Source organism: Talpa europaea, assembly GCF_964194135.1.
Source record: "Talpa europaea genome assembly, chromosome: 6".
Lineage (NCBI taxonomy): Eukaryota > Metazoa > Chordata > Mammalia > Eulipotyphla > Talpidae > Talpa > Talpa europaea.
In genome coordinates, this window is record NC_140072.1 from 15,981,531 (window position 1) to 15,993,676 (window position 12,146).

Here is a 12,146-nt window from a genome sequence, read left to right on the forward strand (position 1 = left end):
ACAGCACTGCCGAGCGAGAGCGAGGCCTGTTGTCCACTTCTCCCCTCCTCCTTGGCCAGCACTCCTTTAAGTGCCCGGGAGCATCAGTGCTGGAAGAGCTCTTGGGGGTCTCTCCACAAGCCCCTCCAGAGGGGCCCTGGGAGTGAAGGGCAGCCCTCCCTCAGGGTCACAGCACCGTCTGCAGCAGAAGTGGCTCCAATTCCCTTCTAGCTGCTGCCACCGATCTTCACACAAGCCCTTGCTCCGTGCTCTCTGTGGCGATGGCTGCATGGCCATCCAGTGAGAAAAATCATGGCACATGCCAAAGGGTGCAGAGCCAGGGAGGTTGGGGACTTGTCTGCTGACATGCATGTGGGCACTTAGCTAGTGCGGTCTGGCTGCCCCCTGCTCCAGCTAACCTGCCTGCTGGAGCATGGTCAGTATGCTCATGGCACTCTCCTGCTCTGTCTAGAACTTCGTGGGCATCATGGCCTGTGAACTCTTCTGCCCCCTGGTCTCTCCGACGGCTGCGAGGCTCCAGTCTCAGTCCTTCTGACTAGTTCTGCAGCACCTACTTGGTGCCAGCACACAGTAGGAGCCCCATTTCAGAGCCCCCCCCATGCAGGTGACCCCTTTCCTGGGGCTATTTGTGGTTGCGTGGAAGGATGTGTCACCTAGCTGCGCACGCTGGTCTCGGAGCCAGGTGCAGAAGGGAGTGTCAGTGAAGGAGACCATTGGGAACCGCTGGACCCGGGTCAGCTGGCAGGAGATGAGGGTTCCAGCTGGCATCTGGGGCTTCTTGTACTTTAGGTGTGAGGAGCAAGTGAGCCCCGTGAGAACTGCCACGGGAGCTGTGGCTGTGCATGTCAAGTGTTTTAACAGGCTGCTTCTCTGTGGGGGAAGACTGAGGGCTGGGAAGGATGCTGAGCCCTAGGGAGGAAGGCAGGAAGGGAGCAGGAAGGAAGAATCTAGAAAGGAAGGAGCCAGAAAGCTGGAGGGAGAGGGCTATGGAGATGGGGCAGAAGTCAGGACGGGTGAGGGCTGGCTGGCTGACGTCGTGAGTGGGGACAGCCTGCATGGGATGTGACACACAGCGTCACATCGAATCCCAGCAGTGCTGGGAGCTGGGCTTTGTCAGGGTCTGTCTCCATCTATGGTGAGGTGAGGATGCCCCACCCAGCATGTTCCCCCTTTAACTGTAATCTCTGAGTGCTCCCCTCAGCCACTCCCCCAGTATAAGCTCAATGCCATCACTCAAAACCAAGAAATCCCCGACTTACACGCCCCTCTCGCCATCACCCCAATCCCCACCTTCTCAGTCAAGCTCCGGGGGACAGCAGGTGCCACTCATTGTCCTGCCTGCCTCAGCCCCCAAGCACGCTGTCATCTGGGCACTGCGCCTCCCTCCTGCCCCTCCAACCACGCTTCTTCCCTCGCCCCGCCCCTCTTCTCTATACCTTTCCTCTGCCTGCTTTAGTCCTGCCGGTGGTGCCTGGGTGACCACATCAGCCTGCCCTCCTGCCTCCAGGCTTGCTTCTCTCACGGCCACCCCACGCCGCCACCAGGGGGAGCACATGGCATTTGGGAGCTGAGGTTCCCGCCCAAGGGCCAGGCCCTCAGCACCAGGGCGCCTTCCACCAGGAAGATCCACCCCACTCTCTCAGAGACGACTAGTCTCACTTTCAAGATTTCACTTGGCCTTCTGTTTCCTAATGGAAGCCATTCCTGAGCTCAGGCCTTTCCTGGGCCGCTGGCAGCAGTGCTTGTTGAGCCTCCACAATAGGGCTCACCCCACTGAAATGCTTTGTTCGTACGACCATGGGCCCACGGGCTGTGTCAGGCTGGCGTCAGGCTCTGTGTCGTGACAGCGTTTAATGTGGCCCATGGCGCTCTGCAAAGCAGAAGGGGAGCAGACCTGGACACCAGGACGCACTAGGGCTAGGGGTAAATCGGTGGCTGCATCAACTCTCTTGCATCCACAGAGGAAGTGGCAAATCCCAGGGAAGGGGAAGCCCAAGACAGGGGAGTAGGGTGGAGGGGAGGGAGGGATTGGGTGTTGCTCGGAACCCCAGCTTCGTCTGCTCGTTCCTCCCCTGCCTCTTCTTCCTCCCCTTCCTTCCGGAGCATCTTCCTCATGGCTGTGGGCAGAGGGGTGGAGACGGGGTTCTGGATAAGTGACCGCGCCGGAGTCAAGGGTGCTTTTCTGCTATGGAGCCCAGGCAGTGATGGCCCCACCCGGTAGAGGGCAGGCGCTTGGTCAGTGTTCGCTCCCTTTCCTTCACCTCTCTGAGCAGCAGGCAGGTGAGCTGGAGCAGGGGGCAGCCAGGCCGCACTAGCTGAGTGCCCACACGCGTGTCAGCAGACAAGCCCCAACCTCCCTGGCTCTGCACCCTTTGGCGTGTGCCATGATTTTCTCACTGGATGAACTGCACTGAGAACTAAGAATTAGTTCCAATGGAGAAAATGTCCGCCAGAAAAGGACACCTGACTTCTCGACATGGATATTCTGACGTGAGGACATTGTGATTTGGTCTAAAAGGCCAATGATGAAAATCACCTGCTTCTTTGATTACTAGGTTATGTGACCAACAGACATCATCATGGCCCGGAAGCTTATCCATGGTCAACAATGATGTGAAGGTCAGGAATAGCTGTTCCAGTCTTTATTTGGTTTAAAAAAAAAACAAAACAGTATTAACAAAAACCCAGACACCGTGCTGTTTTCTGGTTTTGATTCTTCCATCTCAATGTGCGACTCTATCAGGCCAGTTCTAAAGAGTCCCCAGATCAAAATGACCCCTCTGCCCACTTGGGTGCTTCACAGTATACTCTGCGCTGAAAAAAAAAAAAATCTAGGGCCTCCCTGGTGGCGCAGCGGTTGAGTGCTGGGTTGCAAAGCTGCCTGCAGCCTCTGCAGCACCAGTTCGATCCCCGGCTGCTCCCCGGCCACCAGAGGAGGGGCCTGCATGGCGCGCAGACCTCTCCTGGGCTCTTCTCCCGCTCTGGCTCTGGTGAATTCTCTCACCCTCCCATGCTTCTGACTGTACCCAGTGCTTGTATAAACAAACAAACAAACAAATAAATAAATAAATAAAAATCTTAAAAAAAAAAAATCCAGCTCCTCATGGATGTTTCCAAGGAGGTGCTCGCCCGGCCACGCTGGGGCTACGGGCTTGATATTCCAAAGGGGCAAATGGAAGCGGGTCTCTGATTTGGGCTGGGCGGAAAGCAGGAGAGCAGCGGTTCATGCAGATCAGAAGCCTGGCTAGCCTTAGCTACAGCTGCAATTAATAAAACATGGGGAAATGAATTAATTATTATTTAATAAGTACGGTTTGGCAGGCAAAATCTTGCAAAACCCAGACCCATCTAAGAAGTCTTAAAAGTGTCCTGGAGGCAGTGAATTCAGGGATGAAAGGAAGTCGGTGGGTCAGGCTGCTCCCGGGAGCGGAGCGCTGCTTGGCTCTGGCCTGGTGCCTGGCTGCTCCAGCTGATTTCCCTGCTGTCCACCAGGGAGCATCCAGAGCATACGGGCACAAGCACCTTCTCAGCCAGCCAGCAGGTGTTATTGAGCCCCATGTCTGCCCTTGAAGAGGGGGAAAGAGTCTGGGGAGATGAAATTGTCAGAGGTGGGTCTGATTGACACTGTCATGCGGGCCTGTGAATAGACCAAGAGGACCCTATGGTGGTGCATCCTGTTTGTCTCCGTTTGTGAGAGAGGCAGCGGGGGTCTTCCAACAAGTCTGGCTTTGGAGTTGCCCTGGCAGGCTGTGACAAAGGCCCTTGCTGGGGGTCTTCCATTGCAGGCCTCTGTCTGCTTACAAGCTCCTCTGCTTGCTTCTTCACATTGCTTTCTGAATACGGGGGTTTGCACCCAGCCCAGGCTGGTACATGCCCTGCAGGTGCGGGACCCTCCCCTCTCGGGCTCTCTTTCTAGAGGCTTCCGGAGGTGGGAGATGCATGATCCCTGTGCCCACCCTGTTTCCTGTCCCTCTGTCACCTGCGTGCCCCTCAGTGTGGGCTTTAGTGGAAAGAACACAGACTTTGAGCCAGAGGACTCTGGGTTCAAACCCAGTGTTGCCACTGCCAGCAGCCTTGGATCTTGACTTCAGTTTCCTCTTGTGGAGACAAGGAATCTCAACAGGGACAATGATGAGGACACCTATCTCGCTGCTAAAAGGAGGAGAAACACTTGGAGAGTCCTCTACCCCCTTCTCTCTGCGATGACCCATGGAAATGGGACCTGGCTGCTTGGTGTGGTGGGGTGACGTCTTCTGCCACTTACGGGGGATGCACGGAGCTAGAGCAGCTTATCTGACTGTAGCCCGACCTTGTTATTGCGTTTCTGCCCAGACGCCATTTAAAAAGCACTTAGGCGCTCCCCCAAATGCATTTATGCTGAGGTCCCAGGGGTGCAGCTGCCACTGAAAATGGCAATTTGAGAAGCCCCTCTCCTTCCCAGAGGGCTGAGGATGTGCTGGGGGCCGGGGGCGAGGGAGGGGAAGGGGCCCACATCTCACTGACTCAGCCTCAGGGGGCATTTGCGCCACCAGCAGGAAAGATGATGCTTCCTGGTTAAACAGCTGGGTCTAGGGGAGGTGCCACAAGGAGCTGTGCTCAGAAGTCAGGAGCTGCAGCTTGTTTCTGGACTGTGTGACCGTGGGGAGGTTCCTGACTCTTCCAGCTTCTGTTTCCTCACTTGTGGAGTGAGGACTGCAACCCTGGCCTTGCCCGCCTCAGAGTTCACGTGAGTGAAACTGTGATCAGAAATCATTTTTAGAAAGTCTGAGTCTGTCCCATAGGGAACGCTCCAAGCGTGCTCACGTCTTGCCCCCCTCCTCCCATGTACCCCTCTCCTCCTTGACAAACACTCCCTGACTTGTTTTTGCAAGGCCAGCAGAGCTTGACTGGGAGAAACTAGCAGAGGGAGGTTCTAGCAAGTTGTCCAGCTGCTCTGTTCTAGGGTGCACCTGCGACCCCTAGAAGCAGCAGCCAGGAGCAGCTCTATGAGGTCAGACCCTCCAACTCCCCCTGAAGAGCACAGGCTAAGCTCCTCCCCATTTGACTTGCAAAGAAGCAAGAACAACCCCTACACCTGCACTTTGGGAACCCCCTTCCCTTCTTCCTCCTTCCCCCAGCAGCCCAGACTCCTCTGCTCCCTCCACTCACTCCTGAAAGCCCCAAGCCCTATGAAGGGTGGGAGGCAGATTTCAGCTAGCTTCTGCCTCCATAGTTGATGGGTCACGTAATAAAGCTTCTCCCTGCCTTAGGACTGTTGTCAATGAGTTTTTGCAACAGGCAAAGGGCCCCCATTAGGTAGAGTAACATGAGGACTATTGTCAAGGATCTGGTCCTCAGGGACCTAGTTATGAAATTCAAAAGCCCAGAACTCACTCCAGACCCACAGGACCAGGAGTGGCCCAGCATCGGTGATTGAACGCTGCTCCCCCACGGCTGAGAACCACCGGGCCAGGCCTTGCCATGAGTTTCATGGCTTTCAAGTGGCCCAGGGCAGTTGGGCCTCCCCCCAGGCTGGCCCCGCTCTAATGGGAACCTGTGGGGTGGGGGTGGGGGTGGAGAACAGGGGCTTTACTGGAGAGTGAAGGCCCAGGAAAGGAGGCTCAGAGTAAGAACATCACCTTTCATGTATTTTTGTTTCCCAGACATTTTTACACACACTGCCTCACTTGAGCAGCATCAAGTAATACTCAAAAACCAGGCTTCCGTTGTTACAGTCACCACGAATGAAGACAGTGTCCTGGAGCGAGCATATGCTCCTTGAGGACAGAGGTCACATCTTCCTCTGTTGCCATATTCCATTGATCCAAGTCCTCCCCATCTCCAGCCCAACCCCCCTTGGTGGGCTGGGGTGCCCAGGGCGCATGCACTCCCAGGCAGGACCCCTCCCCTTCGGGAGGGTGGATCTGCCCTTCAGCCGCTGCCCCCACCCTCATACGCACCTGTAGGTGTCAGTGGCGGGCACCTTCCAGGTCTGGATGCCCTTCAGGGGGCCCTCGCTCCCCACCACCACGCTCAGGTTGGAGTTCCGGTAGGCATTGTTGCACTGGGCCTGCGTGGGGCCGTAGGGCCCGCTGGCCCCACACGTGGTGAACAGCCAGTGAACTGTGGCACAAGAGGAAAGTCAGTCACTCCCGTGGCCTGGCACCCCCACCTCCACAGGCCTCCCCAGGCTGCCTTCTAGGTGCCTGCTCCATAGCCCCCAACCCATATCCCAAGATGGCACCAAGGCTGGGGAAAGAAACCCCAGTCATTTAAACTGGACATTTCTGTGGAGGGTCCTCTGTGGGCCAGGCTGTGGGCCTGACACAAGAGCAGAGACACATGAAGCAGACTTAAACCCTGGTCTTAGGAAGTCTACAGCCTATTAAGGGAGACCAAAAGGTGATAAAACCAAAACAACAGACCCCCAAATTGAATCACTTATACGAAGCCCCATGTCACCCAAAAGAAGCTTAACTACAGTCTCCGCTCTCCCAGAAATGGAATCTTACACTGGACCATGAGGAATCACCACTAATTAGGCAACTTGCCATCCTCTGTAGGAAAGGAATCTTGCAATAACCAGCCAGCTTCCCCTCTGGCATAACTTCCTGCTCTTGCTCCCTTCTGTCCATAAGTCTTTCATTTTGTGTGGCTCCTCAGAGGTGACTTCTATCTCCCAGGCTGGATGCCTGATTTGAATAGGTTTTTGCATAAGTAATCACCTAGAATGGTTTACTGTACCTCAGTTTATCTTATAACCAAGGGATGCAACTGTCCACCACATAGGACAGTAGCAGTGAGGAAGCCCTGGGAGGGCCCGGCTGACGCTGACCGTGGGGGCTCTGAGGAGGAGAGAAGACCCTTGTAGGTGAGACAGGCACAGGCAGTGGGGGGTCCTCTTCCAGTTTCTCACAGAATCCAGCACATGCTGAGCAAAAACGGGCTCAGCCTGAGCTATTGTGGCTGAATGTGACCTGCCCCTAAAGGTCTGGCTCCGGAATGTAGGATTCTTGAAGCTTGGAGAAAATGGAAAGCGTGACCTGGACACAGTCACTCCATGAGGCCCCAGCGGCCCGGCATGCGGTGGGAGAGGAGACACTACACTCCTGGCCAGTCTGTCTCTCTGTCTGGCCCTTCACAGGTCTCAGCCTCTTTATTCACGACCAAGTGGGGTCTGAAGTGCAATGAACACCTGGGGCTCTATGCCAGTGTGTAAGGGATGGGCAGGTGGCTCTGTCTTTGTTTTTTCATTTTATTTTATTTTATATTATATATTTTTACATACTTTTTGCACAATGTATGCATTTTCATCTTGGCTATAGTCCCCATATCATTCCCACCCCCCTGGTTTTGATCCTACTCCCTCCTCCACATGCTGTAATGTATCTCTGGTTTATAGTCGCTTGTTGATTTTGATTTTCACTTTATGGTCTGTCTTTGCTGCATGTTCTTCACTTCCCATTTCAGCTGCTGCTACTTCCTAGTGTTCTGTCCTCACTTGGAGCATCTCAGGTGTGTCGGTGACCTTCTGGGGTGCTTTGGGAACACTCAGCACACCTCTCCCTCCTCCACCACTGGGCCATTTCCTTTCAAACCTTCTATCTTTTAAGCCAGGCTAGATCTTGGGGAATTGTCAAATTTCACGTTGGCCAGAGTTCTAACACTTTTACAACCTATAAAAACTTTAAAGAAAAATGTGTTCTTGATAAATTACTTTTACTTAAAATACAAAAATCTCATTAAAAGATTGTAGAAATTATTTCCCTGTAAAGAGATTAGGTTAAATTCTACCCTCCAGAAAGTGATGGAAAATTTCATGCAGATGTACATAGCTTTGTTCGCTAAAATGTTAAGGTGAAATCTTTTTGAAGAGTTTCAACTAATTTAATGATGCAAATATGAAAGGTTATTGAGTTGTTAATTACAAGCAATCAGATTGAGATTACACTGGGCAGGTTTGATCATCTGAAAACTAGGTCAGCTGTGGGGAGCTTTTGTGACTCTGCTCTGGCCCAAGGTCAGGAGACGAAAGTTCTAGATGGGGTTCCAACACACGCAGCCGCTCAGCACTGAGTACACTTTCTTGGCCTCATTTTTTTTTCAAATGAAGATCCTGATTTTAATTTGGTATCTGAAGGTCATTTGAATGGCAAGAAGATGATGAATCTATTCATCTTTGGTGTGAATAGCTGATTGTTAATTTTCTGATCCATTTGTATTCTAAAAGTGTAACCTGTTAATTCAAAGGATTACTTCTCTACAGAAGTCGTTTTAGCAGGCATTTAGCTGTCTCAGCCTGCTGCCCTGGTCCCCTCTCCAGTGCTCAAATTCACGAGTGGGTTGTCCCACAGGGGTAGAGAGGAAAGGATGCAGACTTTGAAACCAGCAAGAACAATTGGGTTTGGGGATACCCTCATCCCTGAATGGAACCTTGATCAAGTTCCTTCATTTGTAAAAGGGGCTGGATTGGCATAAGGGTAAAAGAAGAGGTGGGAAAGGTCATTGCAAGCTTTCAAATGAGAGTTTTGTGCCAATAATTCACACCTGTCCCCAAGATATGCTGCTTCTGACAACAGGAAATGTGGCCAGGGGAGTGGATCCTCTGCCAGTAGCACCAATACTCGATGGTAGTGACTTGGGAAGGATGGGGGCAGAGAGAAAGAGAAGAACACAGAAAGTTCTTCTCCCATGGTGTCCAGGTCCTTGCAGCCTATTCTGCAGCTCCAGACTGTGCCTGGAACAAGCAAGCAGCCTGGGTTTGGGGGCTGCTTATTCTAGCGCAGAATGATGGCCTGGAACTGAGAACACACAGGATATTCATACAGATATTTTTCCTTCTGTGTGTGCTAAGGAAGAGAGCTGAAGGCCTGGGCTTAGTACTCCACCCAATTATCTTACCTTCATTGGGACCCACTTCTAACTTCATCCCATGGTAGTGACGTGGGAAGGATGGAGTCAGAGAGAAAGAGAAGAACACAGGAAGTTCTGAGATGTTCCCAGGGACACCGGGCTCTGCTTCTTGGTTGGGAAGGAGACTTAGTGAAGTGGCAAGAGGAGCATGAGCTTGGGATCCAGATGGACTAAATTTTCTCATGCTGGATTTTGTCCTTGACCAGCTCTGAGACCCAGCCTCTCTGAGCCTGTTACTTCCTTCTTTTTCTTTTATAGGATGTTAAATTTTGTAAATGCTTTTTTCCTGCCTCCTTTGAGGAGGTCATATAATTTTACTTTATTAATGTGATGCATTAATTTACTGATTACCTATGTTGAACTGTCCTTGCATCCAGGGATAAATACCACTCAGAAAGGTACAGGATCTTTTTAACATGATGTTGACTTTGGTTTACTAGTATTTTGTTGAGCGTTTTGGCATCTATAGTTATCAGTGATATTGATTTATAGTTTTCCAAATCTCAGTTTCTTAATATGAAGAAACAGAGATAGTAACACCTACCACTTACATGTTCTACAGGAGCTCATGAGGACCTATGCAAAGTGTTAGGCCAACCCTTGGCATTGGAGATGCTTAATGAGCAAAGTTTACAAAGCCTGTGATTTCCTGTTCAGTTTCTGAATGTGGGAAACATTGAATGTGGGACACCCAGTCTCAAGATTTATGTTCCCCACTCCATAAAGGAAGGACTCTTGGGCCATTTCTCAATAAAGGGAACTGTATTTTCCCAAGTCAGTGGACATTTATTAGTCTCAGGTGGTTTCTACACACAACATTTTATTTTTATTTTTAGGGATTTCCGATGGAAAGGTCCAGAGAGGGAACTTTTCTAAATTGTCCTCCATGGGAACAGAGGGTTTGCCACCCAGCCAGCTCCTGAGGCACGGTGGTCCTCTCTGCTCCTCTGGATGATGCTGGCCCTCCTAAATCTGTCCCAAACTGTTTGGAATCAATTTATGTTTCTCAGCAGCACCCTCTCTTGGGGAGCACGGGGTTTCTGAGTTACTGTTCATTGTGCTAGAAGGTCCTGCTCTTACGTGTGGGGCTTGTCTGGCTCAGGCTTCATCCTGTCTGTCCCTTTGATCTGCTGGGAATCTCCTTGACGATGGAACCTTGGATAGCGCTGAACTTAGTGGCTCCCAAACCACTTGAGAACCTTCAAAATACACATCCCAGGGTCCTGGGATGCAGGCTCAGTATCTCCTAGGTTGGTGGGAGGGGGATACTTGTACTATATAAAAACCTTCTCAGGAGAATCAGCCAGATTTGTGAACTAGTTCTATCTATTTTATTGTCCAGATGGGGAAAAAACTTCATAGAGAGGGAAGTGACTTTTCTGAGAAAATCAGCATTGGAGAAGGAGCCACACTGGGGGTTCCTCCTTCTTTGTCCAAAGATCCTTTGGTGATGGTCAAGCTCACCCCAAATTTCTGCCTTGAAGGCTTCCAGCCTTTTCAGATTGTCCCTACATGAGTCCTGATCCCCCTGTGTTCTTTTCAGGACCTTTTAAAAAATGCTAGCATCTGCTATTTGAGCTGAGTTCACCAGAACTGGGGGTTCCTGTGGGGATTATTCAAAGGGAATAATCACTGTTCTTCTTTATTCCTAGTGTCCCTCTGGAAGTGCCCAACCCTGTGCTGGCCTCTGAGCTGAGCCTTGCCGGGAACAGAGTGTACTCATTTCAGATGCCTACATGGGGGGTGAGATGGGGTGTGGCTGTGAGTCTGGCCGTATGTGCTGTTGTGGGCCTAGGAGGGCCTCATGGGGGGACCCTGGGAGCAAAGGGACCTGGCAAGTACTTCAGGCAGGGTGGGCATAAGATCAGGTCTAAGCGAAGGCAGACAGAGTTAGAAGCATGAGAGGGGAGGCCTATGCTGGGCTGGTTTTTGCAAGTGTCTCTGGGTCTAGAAGACATCGGGGACACCATTGCAGGTGAAAGCAGGCAGGCCCAGCATCTGAGAGGCCAGGGAATGAGCACAGTGCTTCTAGGGCAAGGCCCAGGTGAGCTGTCTGTTTCCTAACTTGTTTTGTCCTTCTTTTTGGTAAGTGCATGTGGGACCCTGAACCTCAGATACCTGAGAAGTACACTCCACTCATGAAGGGGGCAACTTCTCAGTAATCCCTGTGCCCCCGACCTGAGTCAGTCACTATGCTTTCACACAGGCACTGAGTGCTTGTAAGCACACCTAAGCTTAGCTTCCTGCAGGAAGAGTGATAGCATTCCCTTTAATATTAGGAAATTCAAGTTCAGAGAAGTGGCCGGCGTGTGGTACAGACAATGGATAATCAGTGAAGTCAAGAATTAAACACAGATCTGAGTTCTAGTTCAAGACTTGAAAAGGTGCTGGGATCACCAGGTAATCCTCATGGAATCTTTCTGCAAGTCTGGGTTTTTAAAAATGGGCCTGGGGCTCTGTTACAGTCAGGGGTGATCTTGACAAGGTTGCTCAGGCCAAGAGAGAAGGCAGGTCACCGTGAGGTACTCCTAGGTATTTACCCAAAGGACACAGAAACATTAATTCCAAAGGGCACCTGCATCACTATGTTTATAGAAACACTATTTACAATAGCTAAGCTTTGGAAACAACCCAAATGCCCAAAAATAGATGACTGGATCAAGAAGATGTGGTACATATATGTAATGGAATATTACTCAGCAATAAAAAAAGATAAACTCATGCCATTTGCAGCAACATGGATGGAGCTGGAAGAGATCATGCTCAGTGAAATAAGCCAGAAAGAAAAAGAAAAATACCGGATGGTCTCACTTATAGCAGGAATCTAGGAAACCTAAATAAGGGAGCAGGAAAAAGAATAACTATAAGAAAGAAAAAATCAAAATCAATAAACAACTATAAACCAGAGACACACTGTGGGGGGGCAGGGAAAGGAGGGATTGGGGCCAAAATAGGGGGGGGGTGCAATTGTATGGGGAATATAAAAAGAAAAAAAAAAGAAAGGTGAGGCTGGTCAGGGTGCTGTGGTGGGTGGACCCACAGCTCCAGAGAGTTACACAGTAGCCCCAATAGGAGCTTAGCCTAGGGAGACTGTGGGTTTTCAGGATGTACAGGCACAAATCTGGGGAGGCAGAGGCTCAGCCCCAGGAGGGGACATGGGGAGCCAGGAGGTTGTAAAAGTGAAACCCACTTTTGACTGGGATGCTTACAAGGTCAGGAAGCACAGATAAGACAAAGGGACTGGGTAATAAACA

The 12,146-nt window shown here is 51.1% G+C and overlaps 1 protein-coding gene across 1 annotated transcript in view; it reads right to left on the reverse strand.

Moving 5' to 3' along the window:
* Positions 1 to 12,146, reverse strand: part of ALK (ALK receptor tyrosine kinase) — a gene marked incomplete at both ends in the record, with an annotated part of 599,018 nt that overhangs the window by 39,032 nt on the left and 547,840 nt on the right. The window contains one exon of the mRNA XM_084235715.1: positions 5,940 to 6,102. Within this exon, the coding sequence (XP_084091841.1) occupies positions 5,940 to 6,102 (163 nt within the window). The remainder of the gene's footprint in view (positions 1 to 5,939; positions 6,103 to 12,146) is intronic.